At 52.1% G+C, this 13,911-nt stretch overlaps 1 protein-coding gene across 1 annotated transcript; it reads right to left on the bottom strand.

Annotated features, from left to right (window-relative positions):
- Positions 1–1,193: 1,193 nt before the first annotated feature.
- Positions 1,194–6,608, bottom strand: LOC103617102 (olfactory receptor 5V1-like). The gene is given in 2 exon segments (XM_017736435.1): positions 1,194–2,095; positions 2,097–6,608. Coding segments are annotated over 2 exon segments (903 nt in total). The 5' UTR covers positions 2,455–6,608; the 3' UTR covers positions 1,194–1,550.
- Positions 6,609–13,911: the final 7,303 nt, after the last annotated feature.

Genomic DNA, 13,911 nt, shown 5'->3' with positions numbered 1-13,911 from the left:
TCAGTGTTTGATTCTGGGAAAACACACAGGCTGTGTCTGTTACAGGAAAGGTGCATTGGGATTCAAGTTAAAAATTATCAATTTTAATGTAAGTTTTCCAGAGGTTTCTTGTTTGGGTTTCTGTTTGGTTGGCTTTGGGGGTTTTGTTTGGTTGGAGTGCTTTGATTTTTTTGTTTCTCTGAGGTAACTTCCCCAGTCCTTTTTTGTTGTGCAGTTCCTGCTGTGTTTCCTGCTGTTGCTTTCCAGGGGCTCTACAGAAAGGGGTTCATTGGGCAGACTCTGATGTGTCCAGTGACACTGGACTGAGGGTGGTTCAAGGACTTTTTAGAATCCAGAAGGGCGTATAGGAAGGAGGACTGAGGGGCTCGCAGCCTGTCTGGGTAGGAGGAACAGCCCAACCCAACAGTGGGTTACAGAAACATTTCTTTCCCTGAAGAATAAAATCAGTATGTGTTGTGCATTAAGAAATGGCAAACTGCTCCCAACAAGGCCATGTGCCTCCTAGTCCCAGTTCTGACTCTCCAGTGGGTTTCTTTGGGAACAGATTGGATATTGCTGGGTATCTCTTGGTAACTGAGCTACAGATGAGCATGTTTGGGTCCAGCTGACCTCCAGCCGACGTAGGTTGTGTGACTGCAGGTGTGACCTGCCTGTGTCATCTCCCTTGCCCCAGTGAGTCCCTGCTCCTGGCTCTGCCACAGTGTTGAACACTGCTGTTCCTCATGTACGCACCTGCAGATTTGGCCATTACCCACCCAGTCATTTGAGCTTGGACCCAGCTGCAGACCCCCTGCTGGAAGAGGGGACTGAGGCAGCAGCAGCAGCCCCACATCCCCAGCCAGTCCTCAGCTGCTGTCAACCAGAGCCACACCACACACAACAGCTGCACAGGTAGATTTTTCTGGCCATAAAGCAAAGCATTTCTGGGGAGCAGTTCAGTGCCACCAGCTCACAGCTCAGTGCTGAGACCTCCCTGTCTGACTGCAGCACTGAGGCCATGGGTGGCCTGTGCAAGCGGCTGTGCTTATGTGCAAAGTGCTGCAGAGCCTCCCTGACAGCCTGGGGAAACCCAGCAGACATCAGATTCAAAGCCAAGGCATGTGGGGAAGGTGGATTGTGTGACAGCCCCTCTGTTCAGGCCAGGTTATGCAGTACAAGGCACTGCCCTTGTTCTGCACAGGGCGTGACTCAAGACCTGGGGCAGCCCTGAGGCAGAGCTCGTGGCCGTGCTCCGGGCCAGCACATGTCTGGCGTCACATGAATTTGCCTTTTGCAGAGTTCCCTGGCAGTAGCACAGCTGCAGCAGGTCCTGTGCTGAGCTCAGCACATGGCATCTGGAAAATAAAGACAGATCCTGGACCTGTAGCCTTGTTCCTGACTTTATTTTTCCATTCTGCCATCAGTGATACGCTGAGGGTGAGACGAGTGATGGCAGTGTGCCATGTGCTTGGGCTGGGAGCCCCAAGCTCACTGTGCTGTCACAGACATCCCATGGATGGACACTGCAGTGCCAGCGCCGTGTCGGCAGCCTGTCACAGCCCTGGCATTGCTCAGGCATTGTTGCCTGAGGAGCTTGGTGTGCCACTCACCCGCACAACCTTCCGCAGGGCCTCCCATACCTCCTGGTTGCGAAGGCTGTAGATGAGGGGGTTGAGCATGGGGCTGATGATGCAGTACAACACAGAGACCAGGGTGCCAGCTGCTGGTGAATAGCCCGAGCTGGGCCGGTTGTAGTTCAGGTTGGCCGCCACGAAGTACAGGATGACCACAAGCAGGTGGGCAGAGCACGTGGAGAAGGCCTTGCGCCGGCTGGTGGCCAGTGGCATCCCGAGGACGGTGGCCAGGATGCAAAGGTAGGAGATTACGACAAGCAGGAAGGGACTGAGTCCCACAAAGATGCTGGAGACATGGAGGGCCAGCTCATTGGGGCGGGTGTTACTGCAGGCAGCCCCCAGCAGTGGCGGCACATCACAGAAGATGTGCTGGAGCTTGGCAGCCCCGCAGAATGAGAGCTGGGCTGCCAGGAGGGTGTGCACAGCTGAGTCCAGCAGCCCCCAGAGCCAGCAGCCGGCAGCAGCCATCGCACAGGTGCTGCTAGCGGTCATAGGCCATGACAGCCAGCAGCGCGCACTCGGCCCCCGCGCACCACATCAGGAAGAATGCCTGCGCCAGGCACCCACGGTAGGAGATGGTCGCCTGTTGGCACAGAGTGTTTGCCAGGATCTTGGGCACCGTCACTGATGAGTAGCAAAGGTCTAGGCAGGACAGGTGACTGAGGAAGAAGTACATGGGGTTGTGGAGATGGGGGTCCAGGGACACGAGGGAGAATGTTGCGGAGTTCCCCAGCAGCGTGGCCAGGTAAATGGCCAGGAAAAGAGCAAAGAGGAAGGGCTGTCCGTGGGAAAAGCCCAGGAGCACAAACTCCGTCACCTGTGTGTGGTTCGTGCCTTCCATGGGGCAAGCTGGGTCAGTCTTTGGCCACAACTGAGCACAGAGGAGGAGGGGGGGACTGTGAGCCAGGGGACTAGACCACAGACCCCCATGAGGCCAGGAGTTCACTGGTGGTATAGCTCTGATCCCATCTCCCTAGCGGTTGAAAGTTTCCCATGTCCAGATTTCACAGACACTGGGATTTTGGAGTCCAAAGAACTGCCATCCAGTGTTGGGTACCTGACTAGAGAAGAAGCACACAGAAAAACCCAAGAGCAGGGGGCATCCACCCACACCTCTTGAAGTTCCTTGCCAACCCAGCCCCTAGTCCTGATGACTATTCCAAGCATGTGTCTCTCCCCCTCCTGGATGTATTTATGGTGACTAAATGCTCCCCTGCCCCTGGACAGGTCACAGCATTCCCTAGATGCCACAGCCACTAAGCCTGCTCTTCCCCAGCCCCGGGCTGGGGATATGGCATCACCCTGCACCAGTTAAAAGAATGCTTTTTCTTTATCCTGTTTCCTGCTCTGTGATAACCAACACTCACAAAACAGGGGTTCCACTTACAAAAGTACAGGTTCCAGCAAAGGGCAACTCACCACATGGGGTTTGTTGAGCCACAGGAAAATTTAAGCTATCAGGCATCTCCTGGCCTGGACCTCCCAACCTTTTTTCCATCATCCTATTTCAATTTTCACGCTGACACAAGGGTTTTGCTCACAGGCACATGGAGCTGTGATCACCGTGTCCAAGAGGTGGAGGAGGCACGAGGAAGCATTTAAGGTTCGGAACCTCGGCCAAAGGCTGGTGAGGGTGGCATGTGCTGGGCGCTTATGGCCAGGGCTGCTGCTGCCCACCCTGCCCATGCCATGGACTCCACAGGTGGGGCCATGTGGTGCTTCAGTGGGAAAATACAGTGAGCAAAGACCAAAAAAAGAAGAAAGAAAATAGAAAGCATCCCATTCCTCTTTATAGGCATACTTCTTGCAACAGAAGTCAATTGTCACGTCTCTTCAGGAGATTAAACAACCTGATTAAATTTCAGGTTGGTTCCCTTGCTTTAGACCCATTAATCTGGTTTTAATTTCTCTGCCTGAAGCCTGTATCTGTGTATCAGTCATGTGTTTATAACATTAAGTGCTGGAGAATTCACTGCTTCTGTTGGGAGTTTGTTTCTTACAGCTGCTTACCACAGGAAACCGTCAAAGCACTGTTAAAATTGTGTGCTTTTTCCTACTGGATTTGCTCCAGTCAGTTCTGTCTCATTCATAACTTTGAGGTCCTCCAGCTGAAGACCATCCTGTTCTGAGGGTATTTTCTCCCTGTGCACTGGGAGCAATACCAGGGTTTGCTAAGCAGAAGCAGAATTAAGTTCTGATTCCTTTCTCTTTCATTTGCTAATTTTTCAACATTTTTTAAAAAATTTAACTTTGAGAGGAAAATGTTCAGTCAGCAGATGAGTTCTTCCTTGCCTGGCACAGTGACATCCTAACTTGTCACTCCATCCAGGATGTGCCAGGCTGGGAAACCTCTGCCTGGGCAAGCTCTCAAACTGTTGCCCAGATCAACATATTCTTTAATTACTAATTCTGCACACATCGGGTTTTTTTAGATTACTAATTCTGCACACATTGGAGAGGGACACAAGGACTGTATCATCCCATGGTCTGGAAATCTCAGACCATTGCTTTTCCTCCAGCTCCAGCTTGAGCCAACAGCATTTCGATGAAGGAGTAGCCCAACATGCCTGTCCCAGTGCTGCAGTTGGGAGCGGGTCCTGGGGGGGTGAAAGCTGGGGGAGCCCATGGTGCAGTTCCCCGGGAATCGCCTCCTGCCTCCTGCTGTCCCTGCTGCAGTGCTGCGGTGTGCACGTGCACCTGTGTGCACTGGAAATTCAGGCTGTGTGATCTGTCACAGCACTCAGGCAGCTGCTTTGTGAGGGTATAGCAACCCCTGTTGTGTGGGGTGAGAGGGGAAGGCTCTGTCCAGGACTTGCCTGGATGCTACTCCTGCTGACCTGTTCGTCAGAGGTAGGGGGCTGCTGACAGGTGAACCTGTCACTGGCAAAGGTGGGGATCTTCCTGTTGCATAGGGGACTTCAGGGACCAGAGTAATAAAAATGTGAATAAATTCAATAGTAGGAGGTTGGGCATATAAAGGTTAGTCACCTGCTCATGCTCCAAACTGGGGCTCAACACCTGGAAAAAGAGCAGCTGAGCAAGAGGTGTCTAAGTCCATCACACCAGGAAATGAACCTTGAGCCCTGCATGGACCATGGGTGCATAGCAGTGACCCTGTGTGTCACAGAATGCAGGAAATGGTTAATGTCACTGCAGGAGGGGCAGCAAGGGCTGGAGAGCTCAGCTGGTGCCCTCCCCATGCTGACAAATCCAGGCTGGATTGGACATGGAACTCCAGGGCTGCGGAGCAGCCACAAGAATGTGCAGAGGAATGACCCTAACGTTCACCCTGGAGTGATGCGGCAGTCAGCAAACACAGCCGCAGTTCAGAGATGCCAGATTTAATCCATTTGTCTTCAGACATCCTGCGCACCAAGGAATAGGAAGATGTGGGAGGAGAATCTCCCTGTCTCCCTTGGACTGCACAGGAATGAGCCTGGAAAGAGCCTCCACCTTGCTCGACCCTTTTCCTCCCTCTCTCACTTGCACTGAAGGCGATTTCTCATGGTAACTCCTGACCAACCAGGTGTTACCCTGTGCAGGTACCAGCACAGGTACACACACTCTGCCCAGACAGGCTGGATGGGGAGCAAAGAGGGAACACAGCTGCCACCAGTGCCAGTCAGGTTGCTGTCCTTTCCTCGGGAGATGGGAGGGACCCTTGTGATGGTGACATATGAGCCGGAGACCCAGCCCTGCTCTGGTGCCCTCCCTGAAGCAGGGGACCTTCTGCATAACTCCAGCGTTTTGGGGACCATTCTCTCACCCTTCCTCGTGCAGGAGCACATATGTGCTCTGTACCTGCCAGGGAAGCTGCTCCTGCAGGAGAATGCAGTTCTCCTCACCAAGCCACTGCATCCATACTCAGGTGAGCAGAGTAGCCTGGAGCATACAGCACTGGGAGGTGGGGTCCTGAGCCTTGGGCACAGCCAAAGCCCAGTGTGAGGGTACAGCTGAACTGAGGGAGAAGATAACAACACGGGATTCATTTCTCTTGGGAAGGACTGGATGCCTCTATTGGAGGCAGCAGCAGCAGCCACAGCCTGCCCAGACCACCCAGGAGCCCTGGGGGCCAGCACCAGGTTCCCCCCAAGCAGTGCATGACAGGAACCTGGCGAAGCCCTGCCCTCTCACCCCTCCTCACCTCCACAGCCAAGAGCAGAGACTGGATGGCACCTACTCCTTAGTAAGCTGTCCCCAGGTGCTGTCCTATGTTCCATGTCTCAGCCATGTCCCAGGTGCTGCCTGGTTTGTCTTACCTGCATGAGGAGAAGCTCACGTGTCCTCGATGCTGTAAGCGCAGCAGAAGCTTTTAACCCTGCAGGGGCCCTGGGGAGAGGCTTTCAGAGGTGGCTCCTGTTCAGTGACAGGAGCAAAGAGCGAGGAGCAGCACCCACCAGCCTGCACCAGTGGGATCTGAGCCCACGGCACCAAGCCCATCTGACACCGGACCCACGCTGACCTCCCATCTTGCTCCAGGCTGTGCCAGGTGCAGACCAGTGCCAGACCCCACTCCAGCCTTGCAGCTCTCGGGCACCTGGGCACAGCATCTGGGCATGGGAGGAGGATGCCAGAGGGGCTGGGGGCTGCAGTTCCTGGGCCCCAATCCTTCCCACAGCCCCATTTTACCTGTTGCAGGGCTGTGAGGTGCCAGCAGAGATGGAGAGCAGTGATGCTGCCTTTGGCCAGACCGGCAGCACCACAGCTGTAGGGACACAGCATGGTGCCTACACTCCCCTGTGCTCTCACCACCTGTGCTAACCATGCCCACCCAGTCCAGTGCAGAGCTCTCTGGAGGAGATTATGTGGTCCAGAGGCCTGGAAGAGGACTTGGACAGGTGGGACATAGCCCTGTCAGGGGCACTGACCGGACACAGATGGCACCAAGCAGTGTCCAGTGTGTTTGAAGGGCTCAGCAGTGACATGGTGCCTTGGGGTGACTTTATGATGTGTACCCCATGTTGCTGCCCTATGCCCAGAAATTAATTTTGTGCCTTTCTGTGCCTTTAAACTGAGCCTGAGATGAGAAAAACCTGACCAAAACTTTCAAAGCAGTTTTGCAGTTTGTTTTCATGTTTTCGAGGACACAGAGATAAAACTGGTCTGTTTCTGCAGCGGCGGGAGCGGAAGGTGACAGCTTGCTTTGCAGGCAGTGTTCGGCTTTCTTTTTCTCCAGAGAGAGATGGAGAGCTGAACTTCTGTTTTCCTGGGTCTTTGTTTTTTGCCTTTTTTCTGCTGGATTGCTTCAATATCAGAACACATCAGGAGGACTTTCCACCAAGCACAGAGGGCCTGGCCCTGGGCCAAGTTCCAGCTCTGAGGAGGAGGGAGACCAAAGGGAGGACAAGGTTTTTCTCTGCAGTGAGAGATTGTAATATTTAGCATTATTTTTTATCTCTTTCACTTTCCTTCGAGGAAAAAGTGGTGGGGGAGGAGTGGTTTGTAACCTGCCTTCTCTCAGGGGATATATTTCTAAATTTGGCCAAACCGGCACACATGGCTCTGACTCAGGCTGGGTGAACATTGCCTGTTCAGAGCCTGGAGCTATTCCTGGTAGAAGGAGTAAGTTTAGCTGGAGTTCACCATGTAGTGACATGGAAATGTAAAGTGGGAACCCCAGGAAACATGAGGACTGCCACAGGGTGTGAGTCTGGAGGTCGAGACAGCACCGTGATGTTTCTGCAGCAGGGAAGCAGTATTGCTTCACTGCGGTGTCCTTGCAGCTTCTGTTCCTGATGATGGGGCAGTAGGAGATGGTCCAAGCATAAGCTCTGGATCTGGAATGTCAAGAGATGAGAGCCCGAGCAGTAATGCCTTTTGGGGAGCAGGGAAAGTGTAGGCTACAACCCTAGAATGGGATGAACACCCTGTGTGGAAATCCAGCACAGATACCAAGGGAGCAGCAGCCTCAGTGAGGGGAAATGCGGGTCAGAGGGTGTCTGGGGCTGAAAAAGATAAGCAGCAGGTGGTAAAAAAAGAGCAGCTTGTGACCCTGTGTGTGCATGTGGCTGTAACTCTGTGTCCTATGTTTACATGGAGCAGTCACTCTGGGCTCTGCCTGTTCTCAAGCAGCTCTCAGGCAGGGCAGCTGAGCTGGCAGGGGAGAGGGGGTCACAGTAATGGGACTTTTTCACTCGTTTGCTTTGAGTTTACAAAATTGCACCTCTTTCTTGCAGCAATGATGAGCATTTCCTTGTTTCACACAGAAACTCGGTGCCGTGGCATTCCAGTACAACCTGGCCTCTCTCCCAAGGCTGTAGGGAAGGCACATGCTGGCAGCACTTGGAGAAACCCCCTCCCACTCTGATATTTGAAAAGGGACTTTTCTAACACTGAGACCATCAGTACTTGGCACAAATATTAAAACATACTGAAATCTCCCAGGATGCCAGAAACTTCAGTTCTGGTAGTCCACATCTTCAGTACAGCCTTTAGGATAAGAAATACCATGGTTTGTGTCCCCCTCTAGTCTCCTGATGGATATCAAACCTGGCCAGTGGTGTCCAGCAGTAAATCAAATCTCCATGAACTTGTGAAATGTTAAGGAAGTTGTTTTTTAAACCAAATACCTCAATTTGGGTGTGCAGCCTTCAGTATTGGGCCCAGATCCTATAAATACTCAACACTTCTGAAAATCAGACTCTTAACTTACCTTCTCCAAGCATGTGTTGTACTTCCCAGATCCAAGTGCACTGTTGTAACACCAGGAACTTCTCCCAGTCCTGTTTCCCTGCTTGTTTTGAGGGATGCTCAAGAATTCTTTCTCCAGCAGAAAGCACCCTCGCTTGTATCACAGCTCCCTGCAGCAGCACTGCCAGCTGGTCCTGGTCGCCATATGAGCACAAATGCTTCCTTTGAGGATGGGGACAAGAAAATGGTGGACTTTGTCTGGATTTTGCCTGCCACCCCTCCTCCTCCCTCCGTGTCCCACTGTAATGAGCATGGCACTGGTTTTGGGATAATCTCCCTGTAGGGACTGGCAGACAAACGGTTACTTGGTGTCCCCAAAGCCATTCCTCCTGCTGGCAGAATCCACTCAGCACTTCCAGCCCCTGCTCTCAGCATGGGACTCCAGCCCTAGCCTTTTGGGGGGGTCTTCACTGACCTCTCCTGAGACTGTTGGTGCATTTTTGTTTCAGGGAGCATTGGGTGCAGGACCTGGCATTTGTCTTTGTTGAATTTCACCAGTTCCTTCCGGCTCCATTTCCCAGTCTGTCCATGTCCTTCTGGCCCTGCCCTGGAGCACTGGTCCCCTTGACTTGTGTCAGCCACAACCCTGACAGGAGTACACTCTGTTACCTCTTTCCTACAACTGATGAGATGAGCATGTTCCACAAGACATGGGCCAAGACAGATACTGGTGACACTCCGTTTGTCCCTGCCCCCAGGTAGAGCATGACTTCTTCACACCACCCTCTGGACCTGGTGGCCCGGGCAGGTGCTTTCCCTGACATTGCTGCTGCTCTGACATGTGCCGGCTGAGTGCCCTCCTTGCCCTCATCTCTGCTCACCCCGCTGCTGCCCAGGCAGCTTCTGGGCCTGGGATCCCTGCAGCCACACCTGGCTCCAGAGCTCAGTGGGTTGTTAATAGCCATGACTCTCCCCGCAGCTGCAACAGCTTCTTGCTCAGGTTTTTCACCTCAGTGGTTTTGGCTGTCTCAGATGTAGTTCTGAGGGCACTAAAACTGTCCTGTCCTGCAGATGTCACCCAGACAGCAGTTCCAACAGATTTCATACAACCTAGAGCTTGTGCTTGTGTGTTCTCCTTTTCTTCTCAGGTTGGGTTTCTCCATCCCTGGAAGTGTCCAAGACTAGGCTGGACAGGGCTTAAAGCAGCCTGGTCTAGTGAAAGGTGTCCCTGCCCATGGCAGGGGGTGGAACTGGATGAGTTTTAAGGCCTCTTTCAACCCAAATCAATCTGAGAGTCTGTGATTCTAGCACCACTTTTTAAAACTCTCCATGGGCACTCTTCTGTAGGATTTTCTCATAAGCCCCACTGTTGCTGGAACAAGGAAAAGGGGGCTCTGACCACAGTCTGCAGATGCCTTGTATTATTGGGGAGAGGTGATGGGTACAGACTCTTCTCACAACTGCATGGTGACCAGAGAAGCAACTGGGACAAGCTGGAACAGGAGATATCCTCACTGGATCTCAGGGAAAAACCCTTTGGGCATTGGGTAAAGGCCCTGAGAGGCCCTGGACTCGGACCTTGGGGATACTCAGCACTCACCTGCCCACAGATGAGCATCCTCACAGCCGGAGTCACCTCTGCTACCAGGGCCTGCTCAAAGCAGCCCCTGCTCACTGTCACAAGTCTGATGCTGGAATGAAACTCTCACCAGGTGTTTAAAGAATAATATTTCAGGGGGTCCTCCCAGTGATTTCCTCAGGGTAAACACTTCCTTCAGGATTTTTCAAATTATTTTTAGCTGTCAGGGCCACCTGTTCCCTGGACCAGGCAAGGAATAAGAGTAAGCTAAATTTGGCATTTCCACTTTGGCCTATCCAAGACAGGACAACAGCCTCACCCTACATCTCGTGGCAGAGGTCATGGATTCCTGCCAGAGTCCTCTGCCAACACTTGACAAGGAGATTTTTGTCTGAAGAAATTGTACAGTTTCAAGATTTTGTCCAGTGTCATTTACACTTAAGGACACAGGGCAAGAAGGGTTGCAGTTCTATGGTCTAACCATAAACTGGCCAAAGCTGACCAGATTTACATGTGTTTGTAATGTGCTGACGTTTGCAGAAGCCCAAACACTGCAATCACATATGAAGTGAGTGGCCTGTTACACTGGGGCATCACCCTTGCGCAGCGCAGTTTGGGGAGGTCCAACACCTACAGGGGCCTGGAAATGGAAAGTGTGCTCCTGCCACCAGCCCTGGGGTCACTGGTTCTTCCTGGCCAACTTGTGCTGAGAAAGCACCAAGGGAATTCTCTCCTGTCACCACTGAGCAGCACTTTTGCCTCATGGTTGCTCATGGTCCTTCCTGGGCAGCTGTGGCACCTGCTGCCTGTATCCTTCTTCCCACAGCCAGCTCTGAGGTTCCTCATTCAGGTGTGGGCACCAACTCTGCCCCTGAGGCCAATTAGTGCACTTTCACCAGGAGGCTGAAGTTGGAGAGAGAAGTTCCTGTGTTCCCAGTTTTCCCACTTGGTCCCACTCCCCACAGACTGCTATCTGTGGGGAGCAGACCACAGGAGTTCCAGTGCCAATTACAAAAGCCCAGAGCACTTCACCTGCTCACCTGGCATGTTTGTGAACGTGTAAACAAGGCCCACAGTGGGCTGTTAAAAGTTCTGGGCTGGTAAAAGTTCAAGGCAGCCACTTCCTTCACACCAGCTGGGATCAGTCACATCCTAGAGGCACTTGGAGCGAGAAGGCCCAGGTCTGCACAGACCTACCACCTTTGAAATGTCTGTGGACACAACACTGTTGAAGTATAATAAAAAGAGAAAACAGTAAGCAATTGGCCAGTGCATTGACAGGCCCTGGGAAATAGCTGGATGACAGGTGTTTTGAAAACATCTGTTTTGCAACAAGAAATACAGTGTTGAGATTCCAGGGCTATTTGCAATCCTGGTTGTACCTCCTGCCCAAATTCCTGCTCTGCTCCAGCCACACCCCACAGTATACCCCACAGTAGGTAGGAGCAGTTATTACACCACTGCATATCTCATACATAACTTGTTTGTGTCATACTGGTGCCTCTTGGTCCTATGCTGAGTCACCTCTGATTTGTAACTTCCAAAGGGTTTAATTTAACACAATTTATCTCATTTTTTTCTCCTTGCTGCCCCTTTCGCATCCCTGATCTGTAGGTACAGACCAAGCTGAAACCAGAGACCTGGGCCTGCCTCAGGCTTGTTTTTCTCTGCCACAAAGATTTTCTGTTGCTTTATTTGACCGCCAAACTTTGTATCTCCAAATAACAAAGACAATTACCTGAATGCTGGTTCAGCTTAGTTTTGTGATGGCTGATGCTGCCACAATCTCACATCTGTAATTTGGCAGCTGTTCTTCTGTCCAATGCTTAAACTTCTCCTGTCTGTTGCCCCTGCGCAGGGAGCCAGTACCCAGGGATCAGACTGGGGAACACTGAACCACGGATGCTGCTTCCTGCAGGAGCTGCTTCATGATGGCAGACACGCCACAGTGCTACCATAATTCATCCCTCCCATTGCTTCCAGAAGTCTCCTTGCACTCAGGGAGGGGATGGATTTCTAAAGAGCTTCTGTAGAACATCTTTTCTCTGGAAAGGATCAACACAGCCCCAGGTTAAATTTAAATATTCAGCTCCAGCAGCAGCAGTTTTGCATAACTGATGGCTTTTAACTTTCCCTGGGTGCTGCAGGAGATACAGAATCATGTTTTGTTAATCTGGAATGTTTAGGAAGGCAGGGGAGCAATTAATGAGGAGATCTGGCTAATAAAAGTACTCAATAGTCATGTGTGAACGGAGGGGCCAATTAAGTCCTGGACATGTTGGTAACTGGGATCAGGATTTGATGGAGAGATGGAAACTGGTTCTTCTTGGAGTCTACCAGGGCTTTGGACAGTGTATCATGGAGATGTGCCTGTCTGGACACAGGTGAGGAGGAGCCAATGTGGATGGCTTCTCCATGTAGACAGGAGTATGGTCTGTCATGGGGTTTTCCTGGTCTGTGCTCAACATCAAGCTCAAGATGACATTTGGTCAGTGCCCAGATCCAGCCCCTGCTGAGCCTGTCTGGGGCCTGAGGGGGGAGTGTGTTTATTTTCTGTGCTAGGGAGAAAACAGTCCCAATCTATGAGGATTTTTTCTGCAGTTTGGTGTTTCTCTCGCTCCTTGTTCTCCTGCATCATACAGCAGCTCTGTGGGAAAACTGTGGACAGCGGGATTGTGACCCTCACACCCAAGATGACTGTTTGTTTATTCCTCGGTACTTTCAGTGCGGGGATGGATTGGATCTCTCTGGGACAGTCTTCCCTGAACACCTTACTTCTGTTTGCCTGGGATTTGATTATGTGGCTGCCTTTCCAGGCTGTCTTTTCCATGTGAAAACCCCCAGCCTGATAACAAGATCAAATCCACAAAATCTTTGGCAACCCACAACACCCTTGTCTCTAGCTCTGTACAGTGAGATGCAGCTTTAGCAGAGACACGTGCAGTCAGCACTGAAGCGATAACTTTGTCTTTATTTCCATTGTATCCATTTATCCTCATCCCCAGACCTGGGAAAAGGAGGACACAGGCTGTTGGTAAAAGGGCAGATCAGCTGCAGAGATGAAAACACTGAACAGCAACACAACCCTCCCAAGGTGGGGCTGGTACGAATTACAGCTGTGCTGCAGGAAGGAGAGGCCTGACCTGCTGCCCAGGTGGCCCCTGTAGCAACACCCCAGGGTCCACGCCTGTGGCACACAGGCTCGCCTGTGCCACAGGCACCCGAGTCTCAAGAGCACAGAAGGAACTTTGGAGATTATTCAGCCCAAAGCCCTGCCTTGGCACAGGGGCTCCTGACCTTACTTTATCACACTTGGAAGTATAACAATAATAAAAGAGGTTCTTCTATGTCTCAGTGAAATTGCCAGTGTTTCAGATTGTTTCCATTGCCTTGTGTCCATTCCTGGGACACCTGAGGTTCCCTTCACTGCTCACACCTGGTATTTCTACCCATTGATAAACCCCACTGAGCTCCTAAGTCTGAGCAGTCCCAGCCCTCAGCCTCTCCTTACCTGTCAGATTCTCAGATGTCCTAATCAATCCATGCTGGTCTCCAGTTCTGACCGGGCTGTCTTGTACTGGGGAGCCCGAAACTGGTGCCAGGCTCCAGATGTGGCCTTACCTGTGGCCCAGGGAGGGGATGGGGTCTCCCCTACCTGTGGGCAAGTGCTCTGGCTCCCACACCTGAGGATGCTCTGGGACCATGGAGGTGCATTGCTGACTCAGGGGTGGCTCACGGCCCATCAGGACAGCCAGGTACTTCTCTGCAACTTTGCTCTGGTCCCCCATGTGAGTGTTGACAAATGGAAATACCCCTGCCCAGGGGCAGGATATGGCATTTCCCTCTACGAACTTCAAGAAATTCCCATTGGCCCATTTCTCCCTGAAGGGATCAGCGCAGGGAGGACCATGGCAGAGCAGGTACACACTTGAGGGACTGAGGCCTGTGGGTGTGCCATGAGTGAGTAAACAAGAAGGAAAGAGGAAGAAACAACAAATAGAAAGCAAAGCCCAGCCCCAGCCCCCTGTGCTATGTCACTTCCCCCAGGGACTGGGAGAGACTGGGCAGAACCTGCAGGGACAGAGGGAC

This window comes from Corvus brachyrhynchos, unplaced genomic scaffold, assembly GCF_000691975.1.
Source record: "Corvus brachyrhynchos isolate BGI_N302 unplaced genomic scaffold, ASM69197v1 scaffold2266, whole genome shotgun sequence".
In the NCBI taxonomy this organism is placed as follows: domain Eukaryota; kingdom Metazoa; phylum Chordata; class Aves; order Passeriformes; family Corvidae; genus Corvus; species Corvus brachyrhynchos.
This window is presented reverse-complemented; position numbering and strand designations above follow the sequence as displayed.